The 19,259-nt window shown below is 31.8% G+C and overlaps 1 protein-coding gene across 1 annotated transcript in view; it reads left to right on the top strand.

The window, feature by feature from the left end:
- Nucleotides 1–19,259, top strand: part of ROBO1 (roundabout, axon guidance receptor, homolog 1 (Drosophila)) — a 1,299,652-nt gene that overhangs the window by 160,057 nt on the left and 1,120,336 nt on the right. The window contains exon 2 of the mRNA XM_010844344.1: nt 808–946. Within this exon, the coding sequence (XP_010842646.1) occupies nt 859–946 (88 nt within the window). The 5' untranslated portion in view covers nt 808–858. The remainder of the gene's footprint in view (nt 1–807; nt 947–19,259) is intronic.

Below are 19,259 nucleotides of genomic sequence, written 5' to 3' on the forward strand. Positions count from 1 at the left end.
ATCCAACCAGTCCGTCCTAAAGGAGATCAGCCCTGGGATTTCTTTGGAAGGAATGATGCTAAAGCTGAAACTCCAATACTTTGGCCAGCTTATGTGAAGAGTTGACTGATTGGAAAAGACCCTGATGCTGGGAGGGATTGGGGACAGGAGGAGAAGGGGACGACAGAGGGTGAGATGGCTGGATGGCATCACCGACTCAATGGATATGAGTTTGGGTGAACTCCAGGAGTTGGTGATGGACAGGGAGGCCTGGTGTGCTGCAATTCATGGGGTCGCAAAGAGTCGGACATGACTGAGCGACTGAACTAACTAAAATGGCCTCACATTATATTTATGTACCTGAATGAAGATAGAATTTAGTTCCTTTTTTAATTTTTCTTTTGCTGTGTCCTCAAAAATTATAGTGACTGGCTTTTTATGAACAGCATGTAAATATTTATTTAGTGAATGAATAACAGTAGAGGTTCTAGGCTTGATGAGAGCATTCTGTATCAAGTGATAGGAAATCAGAAACACTGATCTGTCATCCCCTAAAGGATAGAGAAAACCAAGGAATCATTTGCTATTGATATCTGCTAAAAATGAATTTTCAAAATTAATAAGTACTATATTTGCTCAAAAGGTATATCCCAAAATACACTTTGTATAAGTTGTATTCATTTTAACTATTTATGTTTTATAATTTTGATAAATGACATTTTAAAGGCATTTGCACTATGATTTTTCACAAAATATTTTTAATATTATCTCTATCTCAACATAGCTAACCATGAAAACAATTCTGTTTGTTTTTTTTTTTCCTCCTAGATAAAACATATCTGTATAACTGGCTGGGTGTAATGCAAGGAAGGGACAAAGATGAAATGGACACATGCTCCTTTTTTGGCCATAATATCACTCCTCAGCTTGTCAAAAAGTCACTTGTTCCTGGCACAGCTTATTCCAGGTAAGTGCCATGCATTTGTCTCATCAAACCTTGATCAGCATTTCTTCTTTGCTTTAAGTTCATTTTTATTTTATGTGTTGTAAATTGAATTTGTTTGTTTTCTTTGGAACTTGTAAGTCTGAGTGAATGGTTTCTTAAGTGTGTGTGCTGAGAAATTTCAGAAATCAAATATTATTCTTGAGTATACAGCACTTTGTTAATTTCCTAGAGAAACTGAGAAGATTCACAAAAATCTACTGTTACTGAAATGTGTTAAAAATTATTAAGTGAGTTAGAGTAGTGGAAGAACAATTATAGTTGGGAACAAAGTACTTGTGTGGGTGACACAAAAAGAGTAGCAAAGTCACTATACATGTTAGTACAGTAGGAAAGAAATATCAGAAAAAGGGAAACATACCTGAAATTCCTTTGGAGTAGTGATATGCTAATTCACAGGTGGAACAATGTCAGAATAAAAATGCAACTTGCTGTGTGTTGCTGCTGTCGTTACTGTTGTTTTTCACAATGTTAGAAATCTTGTTCCTTGATATCATAATTTCATTAATGGTTCTGTATAAAGCTTTCCTTAAGCTCTTTTGTAGGAACTTGATTAAATTCCATTTTAAGGTAGAGGAAAAAAGAAAAATGTATTAACACACTAATCAGAATGTAATGTCAATGTTCCTCATAGTTAAAACTATGGGGAAATGACAGTTAACTTGGATATACTTTAATACATCATCATAATTTAGCCAAGTTATCTATAAAATAATGACATTTGGTGTTTTATTAAACCAAAATGTGAAGCCTGAGTTTTTTTTTTTTCTCCTTGTTTTAATATTCATAACTATTTGTAACTTATCATGCATATCCACATACAAATCAGATTTTCAAATATTTATAATCTTGGAATTTGAATTTTTCTCCTGGTGGGTTAAAATTGATATATTTATTTAGAAATAAAGAGTTATGAGCAAAAAGTGTATTTAGATCTGTTAAAAGTATTTCCAGAGGGTGGAAGTATATAGCAAAGTTAAAGTCTGTTGTAGCAAAGTCTGTTTATCTGCTTTGTACTCTATTAGAGTGACACTCTGAAATTACTACTAAACCACTAAAGTTTTTCATTTTAACCTGTCCATTCTATTATCTTGCCATTCTTTTGCTGAGTACTGACTAAAATTAGTGAATGAATCCAAATCAAAAAATGACAATATGAAAAAATGTTAAACATTTTTAAGTGTATTAAAATGCAAATATAAGTATAAAATAGTTTGTTGTATTTCAAAGTATCAGGATTAAAAAGATTATATGAAAGTGTTTTGTAAGCTGTGACTATAGTTTCAGGTATAGTGTCGATGCAATTGTCCTTATCAGCTAATAACTGCTCCAGGTCAATAAATTTAGCCCATAATATAGTTTTTGACCAGGTAATCAAATCTCAAAATGGTCTAGTGTGGTGTTAGTCATCTTTATTAATCTAGATATGTAGATTACTTCTACATATATAGATTGTGTGTACAAAGTATATGGTACGTAATGGGTGTAAGATTTATCTGTGTAACATAGAGTTACCTTTGTAGTCAAGAAAATATATAAATTCAAAGAAGACATATCAACTTGAACACTTAATTCCAAAATTTATCAAAACTTACTATCTTACATGCAAGCATTTCAAGACTAAAGAGAGCTTAAAATGCATGAGTTTATTTAATACAATCTATAGATCAGGTACATAGATGATCAATTGGCTAGCAGTTAGCAAAAATATGTTATACAGATTAGAAACTCAAGGCCTATTTTGAGACAATGCCTTGAAGAGAAGCAAGGATACCCCCAAAATTGGGATTTATAAACCTAAATGTCTTTCCTGTCCAGGACCAGAGAGTTCAAGAATTATTTCAAAGTGATTTACCTGTCAAAAGAAATACACTGTTAGCTTTGAAAAGGAACATCTGCAGAGTGGATTTTTTTAACTGCCTCCATCCAGAAACATTGGTTTCAGGCTAAGGAGATTAGAAAATCTATTGAAAGGAGTCCTCAGTCTCAAAATCTCTCCTCCTTTACATTAAAGTGAAGTGAGATCTCACATGAAGTGAGATCCTGATTCTTCCTGTTGCTGTTCCAGCTTTATTATGTTCAGTAGAGGCCCTTGACCTGAACTGAGTTTAACATAGCTCAGAAGATCAAAGACAGACGACTGAATACTAGTGACTTTTTCAAAACGCAGTTTCTCATTCAGCTGATTTGCTTCTAATCTTTCCCTTAAGAAAGAATATCCTCCTTCATAAGAAATTAATTTCAAAAGTCAGATAAGTAGAACAAAACAAAAAAAAGTACCATGTTTCTAAAAAACTAAGGAGGCGTATATGGTCTTTAGAATATAACTTGGTGAGCTGTGAGTAGAGCATCTACCAGAACAAGATCCCTCAGGGTACAAGATGCCTAATTAAAAAGCTATGAAGACAGCTATCAAAATGAAGATTATTTCATTGTCACATAATAAAGAGGTTTTCACTCACACTGTGATGAGGTTTTGCTGTTGTTTAGTTGATAGGTTGCGTTCAACTCTGTGACCCCATGGACTGTAGTCTACCAGGCTCTGCTGTCCGTGGGATTTCCAAAGCAAAAATACAGGAGTGGGTTACCATTTCCTTCTCCAGAGAATCTTCCTGACTCAGGGATCAAACCTGCACCTCTTGCATTGGCAGGCAGATTCTTTCTTTACCACTGAGCCACCAGGGAAATCCTATGATGTGGTTACTAGGTGTGATTCAATATTAAAAGAATGCTTGAATTGATAGATTACCAAGCTCAGGGTTTTGTTTTGTTTTTTTCTATTTTTTCCCCTATATAATACATTTTTAAAACTGTTATGTTTTAAAATATTGTCTGTGAAGTGGTTGGTAGATCAGAAATGACTGGAAATTACATGTCCATTTGAAATGAAAAAATACTCTTTTTGGTGAAAATTTAACCCATTTTAAAAGAAATGGAATAATTAAGAGGTGGATCCTAGGAATGAGTGTCCCTTGCCCGTTTGAGTTGCTGCCTTTGGTGTATAGAGAGCCCATTAAAGACTCTGTAATAAAACCAGTTAGATGTTCATCTTTTCAATTTTCCTCATCTCTTACTCACATATAAAAAACTCTTAAATCAACTGTGGTTATCTTTTGAGGCATGCTTACCTGGGCTAGGCCAGATGTTTATTTAATCTCTGCTATGAAGAACCCTGACAGTTACCCATCTTCCATTTTGAATATCTACCTCTGATTGCAAAGGATGTCATAAAGATAATAAAAAACAAATGTTAAATGATATGTTTTAAAAGTATACATTTTATATATAGTTGGCTGAATTGAAAATCGGAAGAACATCAATGATGAAAATGTTGAATTCTAAGTATATATTGTAAGATTTTAAATGGAGATATGTGAGGATGGGAAAGTGCACAGGGTTGCATTTCTCTTTGAATACATCTGACAGCCCACTTTAGAGTTAAATGTGATTTATTTTTCCCTCTCTCTTCTCTGAATGTGCAGCAGTGCTGTCCTTCATTAAAGATGCAGGTGCTGACAGGGTTATTTCCTTTGCCCGGCCTCATGTCAACAAGCCTTGAGTGTGAAATTGTCTGAAATGATTCACTGCTTACCCTCCCCACCCATCCACCCATCCCCAGCCACCACCACTGCAGTTCCTTGATGCTTTAGTCAAAGGATGGTAATGGCAAGGAGCTAAGTGTTATCTGGACTTGAATCATCCATGGATAAATTGCAAATGTTAATGAAATAATTCTTTACACAAAATTCTAGAAATAATAGGAAGTATGTACATACAACTCCAAAGCTTCCCTAAGTTTTGTGATTAGTTTTATGTGTTAAATTCCCAGTAGATTTTGAATAGATTTGAGGGATTATTTCAGATTTTAAAAATCTTCTGTATAATGCAAAAAAAAAGAAAAAAGAAAGTAAGTTTCTTTTTTTTTAATTTTATTTTATTTTTAAACTTTACAATATTATATTAGTTTTGCCAAATATCGAAATGAATCCGCCACAGGTATACATTTGTTCCCCATCCTGAACCCTCCTCCCTCCTCCCTCCCCATACCATCCCTCTGGGTCGTCCCAGTGCACCAGCCCCAAGCATCCAGTATCTTGCATCAAACCTGGACTGGCAACTCGTTTCATACATGATATTATACATGTTTCAATGCCATTCTCCCAAATCTTCCCACCCTCTCCCTCTCCAACAGAGTCCATAAGACCATTCTATACATCAGTTTCTGAAATTAAAATATGATAGAATCTTTAAACATTTTTTATTTGACTAATTTATTTAACTAAGAATGTTTCATCTATGCATTCCACAAAGGGTTTTATCCACAATTTTTTTTTCAAAAGTTGTTATTAGTTTCTATAGCACAGTAGCCATGGGAAATTGATAAGAAAAATGTATATATTATTTGGAGACTATAGCATTGCTTGTTCTTAGGTAGTTTTTTTTTTTTTTTTAAAGTTGCACTGACTATTCAGAAGTGTATCAATTAATTTTAAAAATTTACAAAGGTGCTTGTCTCTTCTACTAGAATAAAATATTCAGACTTAAAATTACTTTAAAATGTTATTTACCTCTTCCAATTATGCATTGATAGAAATTTTACTATTAAAAACATGGGTTGATTATAAATGCTACTTAGTAAATCTGTATGACCAGAAAAGTGTTTCTCAATATGTTTTCCGTATATTTTTTTCTTAAATATATATTTTTTGAATGTTTATTAAAACTAAAGTTGCCAATGGCCCATAATAGAACCACTGAAGCAGAGAGCCTGGTTTTGACCCAAGGAACCAGAAGTTTTACAAATACCCTCTATTAATGTAGTACACAGAATATTTAAGAACTATAGCTTTTGACAAAGTTTAGGTTGATATAATAAACAGGTTCAAAACTACTTATTATCTGTATAAAGAGATGAAAATATTTGAAGATATTTATTTTATATATATTGCAAGGAATTGGGAGAACAAATTTAAGGCTAATGCTGTTTATTTTGCATTGTTTTACTTACGTTTCTTGCTATTTTGTCTTATAATATTATTTATAGTTTGAAAAATACAATTTTGAGGCAATAGCTCAAGAAAATAGCCACTGAGGAAATCAATCGTGAAAATTAACCTGTATAATTAAAAATGTCTTTACAGATTCTAACTTAGTTTTGCCTAATAGGTAAAAGGTTTCCTAAACTTTGTCCCAGTCTTAATAAAGTATTGTCTCAGACATAAGTGGCTGGGAATTTATATTCAAATTAGAATAATTTATAAGTTATGTAAACTTTCTGAAAAAAAGGCTAAGAATCAGAGTTGCATTATGACTAATGGTAGCCATAGCTACTTCTGCCTTTGTGGAGTTTTTTGCCATGAAAGAGCATAAAACACTGTTTATTAAAATTGTGTTGGCATCAACATGAATATAATCTTTGACTGTAAATGTTTATTTTCTTCTTTTGATTTTCAAATGAATGAAATATTTTCATGAGCCCCAGCTGAATTGTTGGCTGACACTGTCACTGTGTTTATTTTTTTTTTCCCCCTTGTAATTTTTATTTTATTTATTTTTTTAAATTTTATTTTATTTTTAAACTTTACAATATTGTATTGGTAGTGGGTAAGTCAGATCTGTTAGGGACTGTAAAAAGACAAAGTATGAATTTATGACTTATGCATGAATATGATATCTAAAACCAATAGTCACTACAAACTAAATAGAATAAAAACTTAATTTTACACATTTCTATAAGCATTATAGAACACTAGAAGAAAATCATTAAATAAACCAGATATTTTTTGTATACTGCTTTTCAAATTTTGTTTAAAAATAATAGAAGAACACACCCATAAAGAGAAAGGGTGGATGGAAAGAAGAAAAGGACAGGAGGAAAGAAGGGAAAGAAAGAAGAGAAGAAGGACAACTCAGGAAACATCAAGAACATCAAAAGTTCACAGCAGAGAAAAGGTGACCTTTGGCTCAGAAGGACTGTATTTGAACCGTGTCTTTGCTATGTATTAGTTATGTTACTTTGTCCAATTACTTCTTCTTTCCTTATGTCAGTTTACCCCTCAGAAAGAATGTCAGAATTATCCCGTGTTATTTTTATCTGAATGATAGATTAAATGATCAAATAATTTGGATATTATTATAAGGAGTTGCTCTTACTAACATTGATGATAATCTCATTATTGTCTAAAATCAAATGTCACTGGCCCAGTCTGAACTGTATGGGTATAGTGGGACAGTAGCTAATTACAAGTGCCATTGAGGGGAAAAAAAGACATGTCCAATAAGTAAGGAGGAGGTTATCTGTAGAACAATTCGAGGAGCTCATGAAAGACCTCACGAAGCAGGTGAACAAAAACAGTCCATTAATTAAGTTCCTACTATGGGGTAGGTACCTGAGTTTTAGGAGTTCTCTCTGAGTGGGGAAAGAAAATTTGGGGCTCATGCCAGGAGACAGAGTCACGATGACTGTGAGAACTCTTGTTTGGCTGGTAGAAAGGAAAAATGTATATTAAGGGATGTTTGCAGATAGTCCAGAGAGTAATTTGAAATTCAAATCTTGAGGAACATTTTATACTGAGCTAAGCAGTTTTAAAGATAAACTCTGGTCAAAAGGGAGCTGATGGGAGAGTTTAAGGTGGGAAGTAGCCAAATAATTTTTTTTTCTTAACTGTAATTCAGTGGAAATGTGGTTGGTCCATCTAATTGTTTCATTTATCATCAAATTATTTCTTTTATTTTTATTTATTAATTCAACACCTATTTGACTTTTAACACTACACAGTACTTTTTAAGGTTGGAAGAAGCAATGTAAATATAAACCAGCATTGTATCTTCTTACTTTATTTTTCTCTGTAAAGGAAAAAATAGTAAAAAAAAAAATTGTACATCTAATTTTTCAATTATAAATTATCATTATAATAGAAGAGAGGAAAGCACTGTTGGGGGTTTTTAGAATTATTATCATAACCAAAAAAATGGAAGCAGTGTATAGAAATTATTCATGGAATGTTTATTTATATATGAATAAATTAGCAAGAGGAAGAGATTGCTAAAACTATGGCAGATGCCTCACTATACAGACAACAAAGATAGGAAAGGGACATGTTTGAAAATAAAACGTGTAGGATGTAGAGTCAGAAAAACTGGGTGATGATAGAAAGTGAGGAGAAGAAGGAGAGAGAGGCATCACGAATGACTTCAAGACTCATTGTTGGAAGATAGGCCGATGGTGACATCATTAATGAAATTAGGCAGACAGGAGCATGCTACGAGGTGATTTTATTTTTGTGTATTTATTGTTTGATGACTTACAATATACAGTTGTTTTACAAGATCAAATAGAAAAGGTATTCAGGTATACTTCCATTTGGTTTTTAGAAGCAATATTTGCTTTATGTTTTTTGCTGGACTTTAGTTGAATGACTTTATAATGCTATTTAAAGTCACCATTCATGTATACACTTGTGTATATATGCATATATGTACATTATTTACCATTATCTTTTGTACGGATATTAATGCCATTCAAACTTTTTTGGACAATTAAACACGTTAGTGTTCATAAGATCAATAATGCAATCAAACTATGGAATAAATCATTGTTAAGATGTCTAGTATATATGATTTATTCTCTTAGTGTAATTGTGTTTCTCAGGTTTTTTCCTCACTTCACTGACACAAGCACATTTAAAATATTCCTTGACTGTATGTCATTTGGTTTCATGATGTGACCTTTGTTTACTTGTTGTTTATATATGTGTGTTTGTGGGTGCTAAATAGGATTGGAAATCTTATTTCTATTGGAAATAGAAGTGTCGAGTCTAAAGAGAAGAAATGCTTTAAAAAGTAAAATGCATTCCTTATTTTCAAGAGAATGTCACTCAACTAGAGATGAGATCTTGAGAGAATTTGCCAGCTGTACTCAGTTCCATGCTCTTCATTAGCCTTGGTCTACTAGTATAAGGCTTCCCCTAATTGTTTAAGGAGATGGAAGCAAACTAACAGACCTCATTAGCTATAGGTCACTCAATGAAGAAGCTCATCTTTGTAATCTAGCTGTAGAGCCCAGGACCATTCTGCTTTGACGATATGGCCTTTGTGATGAACCTGGCTTGAAAAACCCCATGTGTCACACGCTTCACCTAATTAAGCCATCAGAATGCATTGCAGCAAACAGAGTGTCTCATATGGACTGGTCTAAGTAATTTTGCTCCTCTATTGCTTGGTTAATAGAGAGGCGCTGTTCTAGATTATGACTGATAGAGGCTATATCGTACAGCTGTTGTAATTGTGCCTGAGGGTAGAAAAAGCCTGTCGTAAAAAATTCTCTATTTGCCAGAGACACTGTCTTTACTTCATTCAGCTGTTTTCCCCAGATTGCCTAGTAAGCATTCATTTGTTCTTTCTCTTTACTTGCAGCTTTTCTCTGTTCACACACCTGTTTCCTTTGTTGTAGAAACAGACTCAGCCTCTGCTGTATTTTCACATGGGACAATTACTTGGAAAATGATTTTTTTATTGATTCTGTAATTAGTAAATAAAATGGGTATCCCAGACTGTTAAAAAGAACATATAAATAAATTAACATAAAAAGTTGCATGTGGGCCTTGAAAGTATGAAAACTGACATTCTTCCTAAAAAATAATCCACAGGGCAAATTTTGAAAGACATGGCATTTAATGATATGACATAGCTTTATATGTATATATATACACATATATACATACCTATGAAATAATTGTCATAACACATATATGTATGAATGAATGTATATATATAAACTACTTATATTGAAATACAAATGCACATATAAAATAGTATTTGTGTTTATAATTCTAAATTATTTATATAGACTTTATACACATAAAGGCTGCTATAGAAGTTAAAAAATTATTATCTATCCTCTTTGAAGTAAGATAAAATCAAGACATGACATTTTTCCCATCTATGTTAATAGTCATTCTGTAAATTAATGTTTTACTCTTATAGACTCACAGCTTGACATGCAATTCAATCAAAAGCATAGCATGGTATAACTACCACCATAAGCATGGTATAAGTAGTCAGCTAGGGGTAGTGGCCCCACATCCTATGCTGTTGGTCTTCTTCATGATGTCATTATTCACCTTGTCACTGGGTCAGAGATTTTTCTTATAACTTTGTGACACTAATCACTTCTTGTCTCTTCTATTGGACCCATTTTTTCTTTTCCTGGATTTTTGTTTTCTAATATGAGAATATTGTGGTTTTTAGGTAGTTTCAGAAGAGGAAGTGTTATTTATCTTTAACAATTTATAGCTTATTTCATGTTCTTTAAATAATCTGAATTTCTCCAAATGTAACTTGACAGTACTATCTCTATTATCTCATTTTAAGGAAAAAAATGTGCCACCAATTAAGCCATGACACAATGTCTTAAGAATATTTCTGTGTGATGCATTAATCAGACCAACCTCTTAATACTTTCAAGTTTCGTTCATCCTTTCTGAAGGAATAGACAGTTTCTCATGCATTTAGTTAGGTGGTGACAAACAATCCTTTTGAAGTATCTCAGGAATCAGGCACTTTTTGCTACCTAAGTGTTTCTTCCTTCTTTTATTAAATAGCTTAATTTTTGTTTCACAAAAAAATACAGATTTTTGGCCATTTCTCTAACAATAAATACTTTCTCAGCAGTGTTAAATCTATGCCCAAATTTTTGTTTTAAGCTTCAAATAACAATAGCATTTACTGACAATGTATTTACTGACAATAGAGGAATTGGGGAAGACATTTTAAATTATAATTAAACTCAATTTGTACATCCCCATAATGAATGTAGCTTAACTGAAATGACTACAGTGTCAACAGTTCTGACCAAAGAATAGCGCGACAGTCAATGTCAATCATATCAAAATCACTGCCTGGCTCACAGCTATTCTAAAATGCCATTAACTGTAAAAATTTAGAATCAAAATATGAAACAATGACTTCAAATTGATGAAATATGATATATGAAGGGAAATTGAGCCTGATGTAGCCCACATGCTCCTCTAAGCTGTTTTATGTAAAGGTACAAATACTCAGTGGCAACCAGGTTTTTGTAATAGTGCCTTATTTTAAAGCCACAAGCTTGGCAAACATAAAGGAAAAAGATAGTATAATAAGAATACAAACAGGATTAAAATGTATCCATTCAGAGCCTCATGGTTTTTTCCCTTCCAGAAGTAGTGTCTTTCTAAGGTTTAGAAATCTATTAATCAGAAAAATAAGCCCATTCACTTACAGTGCTACTACCATAATGAGAGTTGACATTTCTAAGCACTCTGCATGGTGTTGAAATTAATGTTATATGTCTTTATTAGCATAACTGTGTATTTTTTTCACTGAAGTTCTTAGGTAGAAAAAAATAGTAGATACTGTGCTGTTTATCCACAAGTTGGTGCAATAATATCAATTTAAGTGTCTATTATAAATTGGAATCTTTTAATAATAAATCTATATAATAATTATTATGAATATTTATATCAATTCAATATAAGAATGGCCTTATAATACTTTATTTTCAAAAGTATACTAAAATTATGTACAGAGGAGTAGTTTCTAAGTGTTAAATAGTGGATATATAATCAAAGATCAACTAATACTGATAAGAAGTTAGTGTTACTCCTTAGTCAACCTACTAGTCAATGAATTACTCAGATTATTTCACTTGCCAATGGTGTAAAGCTTATTTCATTGAATCCTATTTTTAGCATCATCACCAAATACTTTTTTTGTTAAAACTAAGCTTAGCTTTGTAGAAAAATGCCAAACTGTCCATGCACCATTTTGCCTTCTTCCCAGCAGTGAACGAGAGTTCAGTGTTGCTCCATTTCCTTCTCAGCATTTGGTGTCATCTGTGTTCTGGATTTTAGCCATTCTAATAGCTGTGTAATGGTATCTGATTTTTGCCTTAATTTGCTGTTCTCTAATAATATCTGATGTTGGGCATGTTTTCATATGTCTATTTGCCATATGTATTTCATCTTCAGTGAGGTGTCTGTTTAGAACTTTTGTCCATATTTTAATCAAGTTGTTTGTTTTCTTGTTGACTTTTAAGAGTGCTTTGTATATTTTGGAAACAGTCTTTTATCAGTTCTGTCTTTTACAAATATTTTCTCCCAGTATGTGACTTATCTATTTATTCTCCTAGCACTTTTTGCGGAGCCAAAGTTTTTAATTTTAATGAAGTCCAGAGTATATATTTTTTTCCTTTATGGATCATGCTTTTCATGTTGTTTCTAAAATGCATTGTCAAATCCAAAATCACATAGGTTTTCCCATAAGAACTTTTAAATTTGTGACATTACCGCACATTACAAAAGAGTTTATTTTGACTATATAGAATAGTAGTTTCCTTGTAATGTTTTCACTGTAAAGAAACAATTGGAGAGAATATCATCTGACTGATGAAATCAGAATTGTATGTGAAAATGGTAATATTAATGTTATTTTTGTCAAGATAACCATAAAATATAATTTATACATTAATTGGAAATAATAGTCTGTGTCATCACTAAATGATTTTTTATCATTGTAAAATATTAAATGCGACTAGAAAAAGGAGAAACAAAATTAAGTTTGAAAAGAAAGACCAGAGAAAATTTATGTGAAAAGGAAAGACTTCTTTAAGAAACCAATAGTTTCGTGGAGACAGGAGAGAAGATTCAGAAGTATTATTTAGGTAGAACAAGTTCATGTGGGTCAAATCGGTTAATGTGCTCTGGGTGTACAAGGAAGCAGTTCCACACCCTCTGGGAATGTCTGGAAGTTGGTTTTTAAGGGCTTCCCTAGTGGGTCAGATGATAATGAATCTGCCTGCAATGCAGGAGACCTGTGTTCAATCCCTGGCTTGGAAAGATCCCCTGGAGAAGGAATTGGCAACCCATTCCAGTATCCTTGCCTAGAGAATCCCATGGACAGAGGAGACTGGTGGGCTACAGTCCATGGCATTGCTAAGAGTTGGACATGAGTGAGTGACTAACATGAAATCATTATAAGGTAGATGGTTTATTCAAATTTCAACCACAGGTTTAAACTTCATCTTTCTCTCAATTCATTTTCTATCTGTGTCATTCTGCCTCTTTCAAGAAGAGCTGTCTTTTTTCCTATTTCATTTTTGTTAGATTTATCAAGTATATGTAGGAATCAATCATTTTAACAGATTGCTTTATTGTAGTAAATAAGCTAGATGATATTAAACAAAGCATTGGATTTAGTGTCAAGCTTATTTGGATTCTGTATGAAATGTGTGAGTTTGGGGAACATGCAGAGTGGTTTTTTGGTTCGTTTTGTTTTTTAAAGGAAATAATATTTACCTTGTAGTGTAATTGTAAAGGTTACATAAAGACTGTGAAGTATCTAATACAATATCTCATTTATAGAGGGCGCCCAGTGAATAGTAGCTACTGGCATTTGAAAACATGTGTTGCTAGTGAGTTTTTGGAATACGAAGGGTTGCTGTTGTTGTTGTTTAGTCATTAAGTTGTGTCCACTCTTTGCCACCCCATGGACTGTAGCTTGCCAGGCTCCTCTGTCCATGAGATTTCCCAGGCAAGAATACTGGAATGGGTTGCCATTTTCTTCTCCAAGGGATCTTTCTGACTCAGGGATCAAACCTGAGTCTCCTGCATTGGCAGATGAATTCTTTACCACTGAGCCACAAGGGAAGCCCTACATGAAGGGTCCAGGTGATATAGATGAATGAAAAATTATCAGATAATTTTAAGCCCAGATGATGATGTGACACAACTTCATTACAAAAAAAGGAAAGGAATGCAAATTGAACAGACTATGTACAAGTTTGGCTTATAAATATATAAGAATAAGTCATAAATATTAGACAGTCAAACTCAAACAGTAATGCTTTAGGGCAAACAAGGGAAAAGTGACCATTGTGAATGCTTGCATTGTGCACTGTGACATATTTTCAGACTAGAGTGGTGATTTTGTTATAATTATTAGTGGATTGTTTAATACAATGAGTATTTTAAAGTTATAAATATGTCACCCAGATTTCTAGTTTTTGAAAGTATGCCATGAAACAACCAGAAGGGTGCTCAGAAGTTAGCATTTATTTTCTCAGGTATCTTGGTGATAGGAGTTTCATAATTTTGTACTGCTTTTTAGTGAAGTATTTTACAACAAGAAAACTATACACATATACCATTTGTATCATTTTGCATTTCCTCGTTAAGAAACACAAAAAGACATAAAATATAAATATAAAAACTAGTATATACTAGTTGCAAAAAACCTTGAAAATTACTAGTCTAAAAAAGCTAGAGAAGCCTACAATGCAACTTTGAAATATTGACTAGAATTGGACAAAGAAAAGTTTAGTCAAATGCTATCTGGTAGAAGATAATTTTTTTTAGTTTTATTATGTCTGTTTATCAATGTGTAGCCATTTGTGTTTAGTCCATGTCAATTCTGGAGAAGTTTAATTATTGAAACAAAATTTGATTCACTTTTGTGGTATATCATAAAATACTTTGATTTTAATGGATGGAAAGAAACTATAATTTATCAAGAATGGCATTTTTTAGCTAAATTTATTATGTGGTTAACCTGAGTGGTCTAATTGATGTAAAAGTCACAGATCCACAAAACTTAAATATTATTAATAGAAAGGAAGAAAACACAGTATAGGAGGATCTTTGATTTATAAATACAGTCTGATTGATTAAAGTAGATAATAAAAAGTAAAAGTGAAGATGACTACAATAATTATTTGCTTGGTAGAATTTCAATTGACTTAATTAAATTTTTATGACACTATTAGTTATAAAAATTAGAAAATAATACCATTTTTAATTGAATGGCCACTAGAAGAGGAAGAAAAGTGTAGTTAAATATGAAAGTATTAATTAATACAGTTAGTTGAAATAACTAGAGTTGTCAAATTTCAATCAATGCTGAAAAAAGTGTTTAGTGCACAATACACAAAAACAGGCAGTAACATGGATGAATAGAGTATCAAAATGCACAAATCAGTGGGAAAATTAGAATCACAAGAGCCAGTTTAATTCATTCAGTTAAAATATAGAAAATACTGTATTAAAATCATAAAACATTGACCTAAAAATGTTATTTTATATATTATAAATGTATCATATTACATGAAAAGCCAAGTCATGTGACAACAAAGCTTATGAGGAATGATTCAACATAACTACCTGAACAAAAAAAAAAGGGGAGAGGGGGACAAGGCTTATCTGTTATACAATTCTTTTAGTACAAAAAAAAAAAATCCTGTGGACTCAGTGGAAACAAATGAACATATGTCTCAGGTTTCTCTGGATAGTCCTCATTTTTTGCTCAGTGTTCCTGCATAATATAATATATATGTTATATAATATATTCTATTATATTTATAACATTAGGTGTAAGTATATATATATATGTATACATACACACATACATATATATATAATGGGGCTTCCGTATTATATTTATATTTCCACTGTAAGTTAAATTACCCAAACAAAACCAAATCCCATAACATATTTGGACAGTGTGTTGCTCTTCATCTGGTCTTTATATAGTAGAATTTGCTATGTGGTCGGTGTTTATTCTATATTGGATTTTTGATTGATAAAATATACTTTGGAAATTATTTAGTGAGGATTTAAGGTAATTTTAATGAGGTGACTAAGATTATTTGGGTGGTTTTCAGAAATAAATATTTGAAATGAAAACTAAAAGCTGATTTTGATTGAATGTGCTGGTAATTTGTCATTTTTCTTTAAATTATAAATAATTTCATATTAATAATTAAATGACAAGTTTGTGACATTTTTCCAAAAAAACATTTCCATGAATAACCTCTCTTCATTGTTACACTGCTTAGACATTGGCATTTGATAAATCTTATAAACAAACTTTATGCATTAATAATAAATATAAGACTATAATTTATCTAGTTTACTGTGTCCTTAATTCGTGAGTAACAAATAATGTTTATCATCAATGGATATCACTACTTGAGCACTCACTTTGTGCTCTCTCTGCACTGATTTCATTCAATTTTTGAAAACTCTTTATGAAAGAGAATTAATTTCTTTGTAACAACTGGCAGAACCAGGATTTGAACTGCCTTGGTTTGTCTGACTCCAGAATTCATGATGATATTGTCCATCCCATGTCAGTCCATTCTGTATCTCTTAGTATGTCACAAAGGACTTTCCAATCTTGTTTGATACATCTAACTCCAGGTACATAGTATATTAGAAAGGTGAAAGATTCCCTCCTGGAATAAATCTGTCTCTTTTCTGCTAGGGAAAAAAAAAAAAAGATCATGTTTCATATTTTTAACTGGATTTACTTGATTTCTGTGATTCTTGTCTAGAAACCTACTTTTGTGTTTCTATTTTTACTCTTTTCTTTTACTACTTCTTTATTTTACTACCTCTTCTTTAGCTGGACAATGGGTATTATAATTGAGATTATAATATACACATGCCTTAAAATACTTTATGTTTAATTTAAGATAGCATTTTATCATTTCAGAATAGTATGTGTTTTCCCTCAGATACCATTTCATAACAACTTTAGAAAAAACTATCAGCATGGCTCTAGCAAAAATTTTATAATCATAATAAACTTTCATTGCATAGAATTTTCCTTACCTAATCATATATTTTCTAAGTCTTTTTAAAAATTCAACCATAGCAATGTTAATATATTTATCAAACAGCTGTGACTTAACATTTCTAGAATTATGTCACAAATATTTAGTTCAATATTTATGATTATATGGATCAAATTAACATGTTTCATCCAATCAAACAAGGGTTGTGTTGTGAGTGCATTATAAATACACATACTGATACACAGTAAGATTTTTTCATTGAACATTACATGTTTAGTCTTTTTGTAGGCTTTCCCAGTTGATAGAAAAAGCAAATGATACACTAATATATGTCAAATAGTATATGTTGAACATTAAAAAGTTATATTAAAACATATGCTATTTGACATATATTAGTGTATCATTTGCTTTTTCTATCAAAAATTACTTTAAAATGAGAGTGACACATTTTATTTCACAATTTTATTTTCATGTGAAAATGTATTTCTTTGATTCTCCCCCCGTCCCCCTTTTTTTAATCTGCTAACTTGTATTAAGCTGTTAAATCTCTGGTATCAATACAAAAGGCTCAAAAATCATGTTAAACTTGCAAAGGCTACAAAAATACTTTCTATGATTTTTCAGAAAATACAATGAATTTTGTCAGCAGATATCATAGTGTTGTTACTAGAAGTAAGTTGGCTGTCCTTCCATTGAGGCTTAATAATTGAGCATGCATCACATAGACATGTGCATTAATTTTAATTTAAAATAGTCTACTGTGTAATGAACCAATTTAAACTAAATTTTTGCTAAACCAAAACATGTTTGGGGGCATTTGTATCACTTTATTTTCTGAAAGTAACTGCCATCTTTTTCCATTTTTGTAAATGAAGTAATAGTAGTATATTTTCTAAATCAACTTTTCCATTTATTTTCATAATTTTAGAAAACTGCTTCTTTTTATAAATTTACTATTTGAATCTGAACTGCACTAAATGAGATAGCTTATTAGCTTTATTTTCTCCTTCGAGTTTTAAAAGGTATTTATCTTTAAAAAATAGTCTATAATGTTTAACTTTCTACACATGCTATCAAAGATTGGCAACATATTTGATGCTATATTTATAGAGTAATGGTTGCCAAATAACTTATTATATGATTTGAGCTCAAAACTATATATTATTCCAATATCTGACTTTTAGTAACTTAGGTTTCATCTGGAGCCCTAGATAGACGGTAGTTTTACCTTGGAATTACTTTTGGCCATTGGAAGGTCACTCATTTACACATTATTGCCTCTCATAAATTGATCTAATCTTCTGAATAATGGCTGGACATGCTTATGATCAATATTTTATTGCTTCTACAAGCTAAAACACACCATGAATTACAGTCAAAATCGTTATCACCCAACACTGCAGACATAACAATAATATACATGTGATATTAGCCCTCCGCTTGTGGTACTATTTATGAAACAAGATTCTGCTTGACTGCTTTTATTTCAGCACTATTATAATCTTCTTTAATTTATAGCTAGGAATTCTACTGACAGTTATCACTCAGTTCTATTCAAGGCCAAAGAAGTAACTTATCATGGGTTTGCACTATAATAATCAAATCTAAATTTTCCTTTGATTCAAATTATTCTAAGATGAATCACTTTATTTTCAAAGGGTAGTGTGAATTAACAATACTCAGCAGTGTAATTTTAAATGTAAGACACATACTAGTACTAATAATTTGTAATAAAAAACATTATAAACTAATGCAAAACAGTGTTGATTCTGTCTAAAGTTATTTTATTACCATATAGTTATATGTTCTTAATCAAAAGCAATGTGTGAAGCTTATTATATACATTTTGTCTTTTTAGTGCTGTATTTTTATAATTATTTACTTGCACTCTTTTCATAATATTTTAATTTACTTTTGTGAGATTTTTGTCATTATTTTTCTTTAATTTTACACACAAGTGCTCTGATCTCTCTTAGTCATATTCTGCTGTCCATGCTTCACTTATTAGTCAGTTTCAACATTTGCCTTTTTGATGTGTTATGGCAATCAATATTTGATGATGTGAGAGCTTCTAGTAATCCGCATTTTGTTAGCTTCATGACTGATCAAAAAATGAAAACTTTCTTTCTCAGAGACTACACGTGGATGTAAAAATAGCTGCAATCAGATAATAAATTTTGCATATTATAATCCTATAAACTGTAATTTTCAATCAGGTTTACTCCCACAGGCACACAAGACACACACACACACACACATTTCAGAAGTTCAGTTCTGTAGAGGTAATAGAAAATAGCTCATCTGTTTAAACAGTGAATCTGGTTATACATGAGGTGGATGCTTGCCATCGTTTTTGGCCGCTTCCTCAGCTTTCAGCTTACCTCCAGAAGTCTGGTACTGCAGACCTTCGGGAAGTATCTATGTACAAGAGATGATTCAGGTGAGTTGGTTTGATCTTATTAGTATTTTCCACTTCTTTCACTGGTTGCATTGACCTATTTTACTTTAAATTGTAGCACCTTAAAAAAGTGTTTTTTGTTGGGCAAAATATTGTACGTGTAAACATTGAAACATGGGCATTTAAATGACTTGAGTTCATACAGTAACACTGAATATACTCTAGATATGGAAATATAATAATTTTAAAATATAAAAATAAGGCTGAAG

The sequence above is a fragment of the Bison bison genome, unplaced genomic scaffold (assembly GCF_000754665.1).
Source record: "Bison bison bison isolate TAMUID 2011002044 unplaced genomic scaffold, Bison_UMD1.0 scf7180017864200, whole genome shotgun sequence".
Classification (NCBI taxonomy): Eukaryota; Metazoa; Chordata; class Mammalia; order Artiodactyla; family Bovidae; genus Bison; species Bison bison.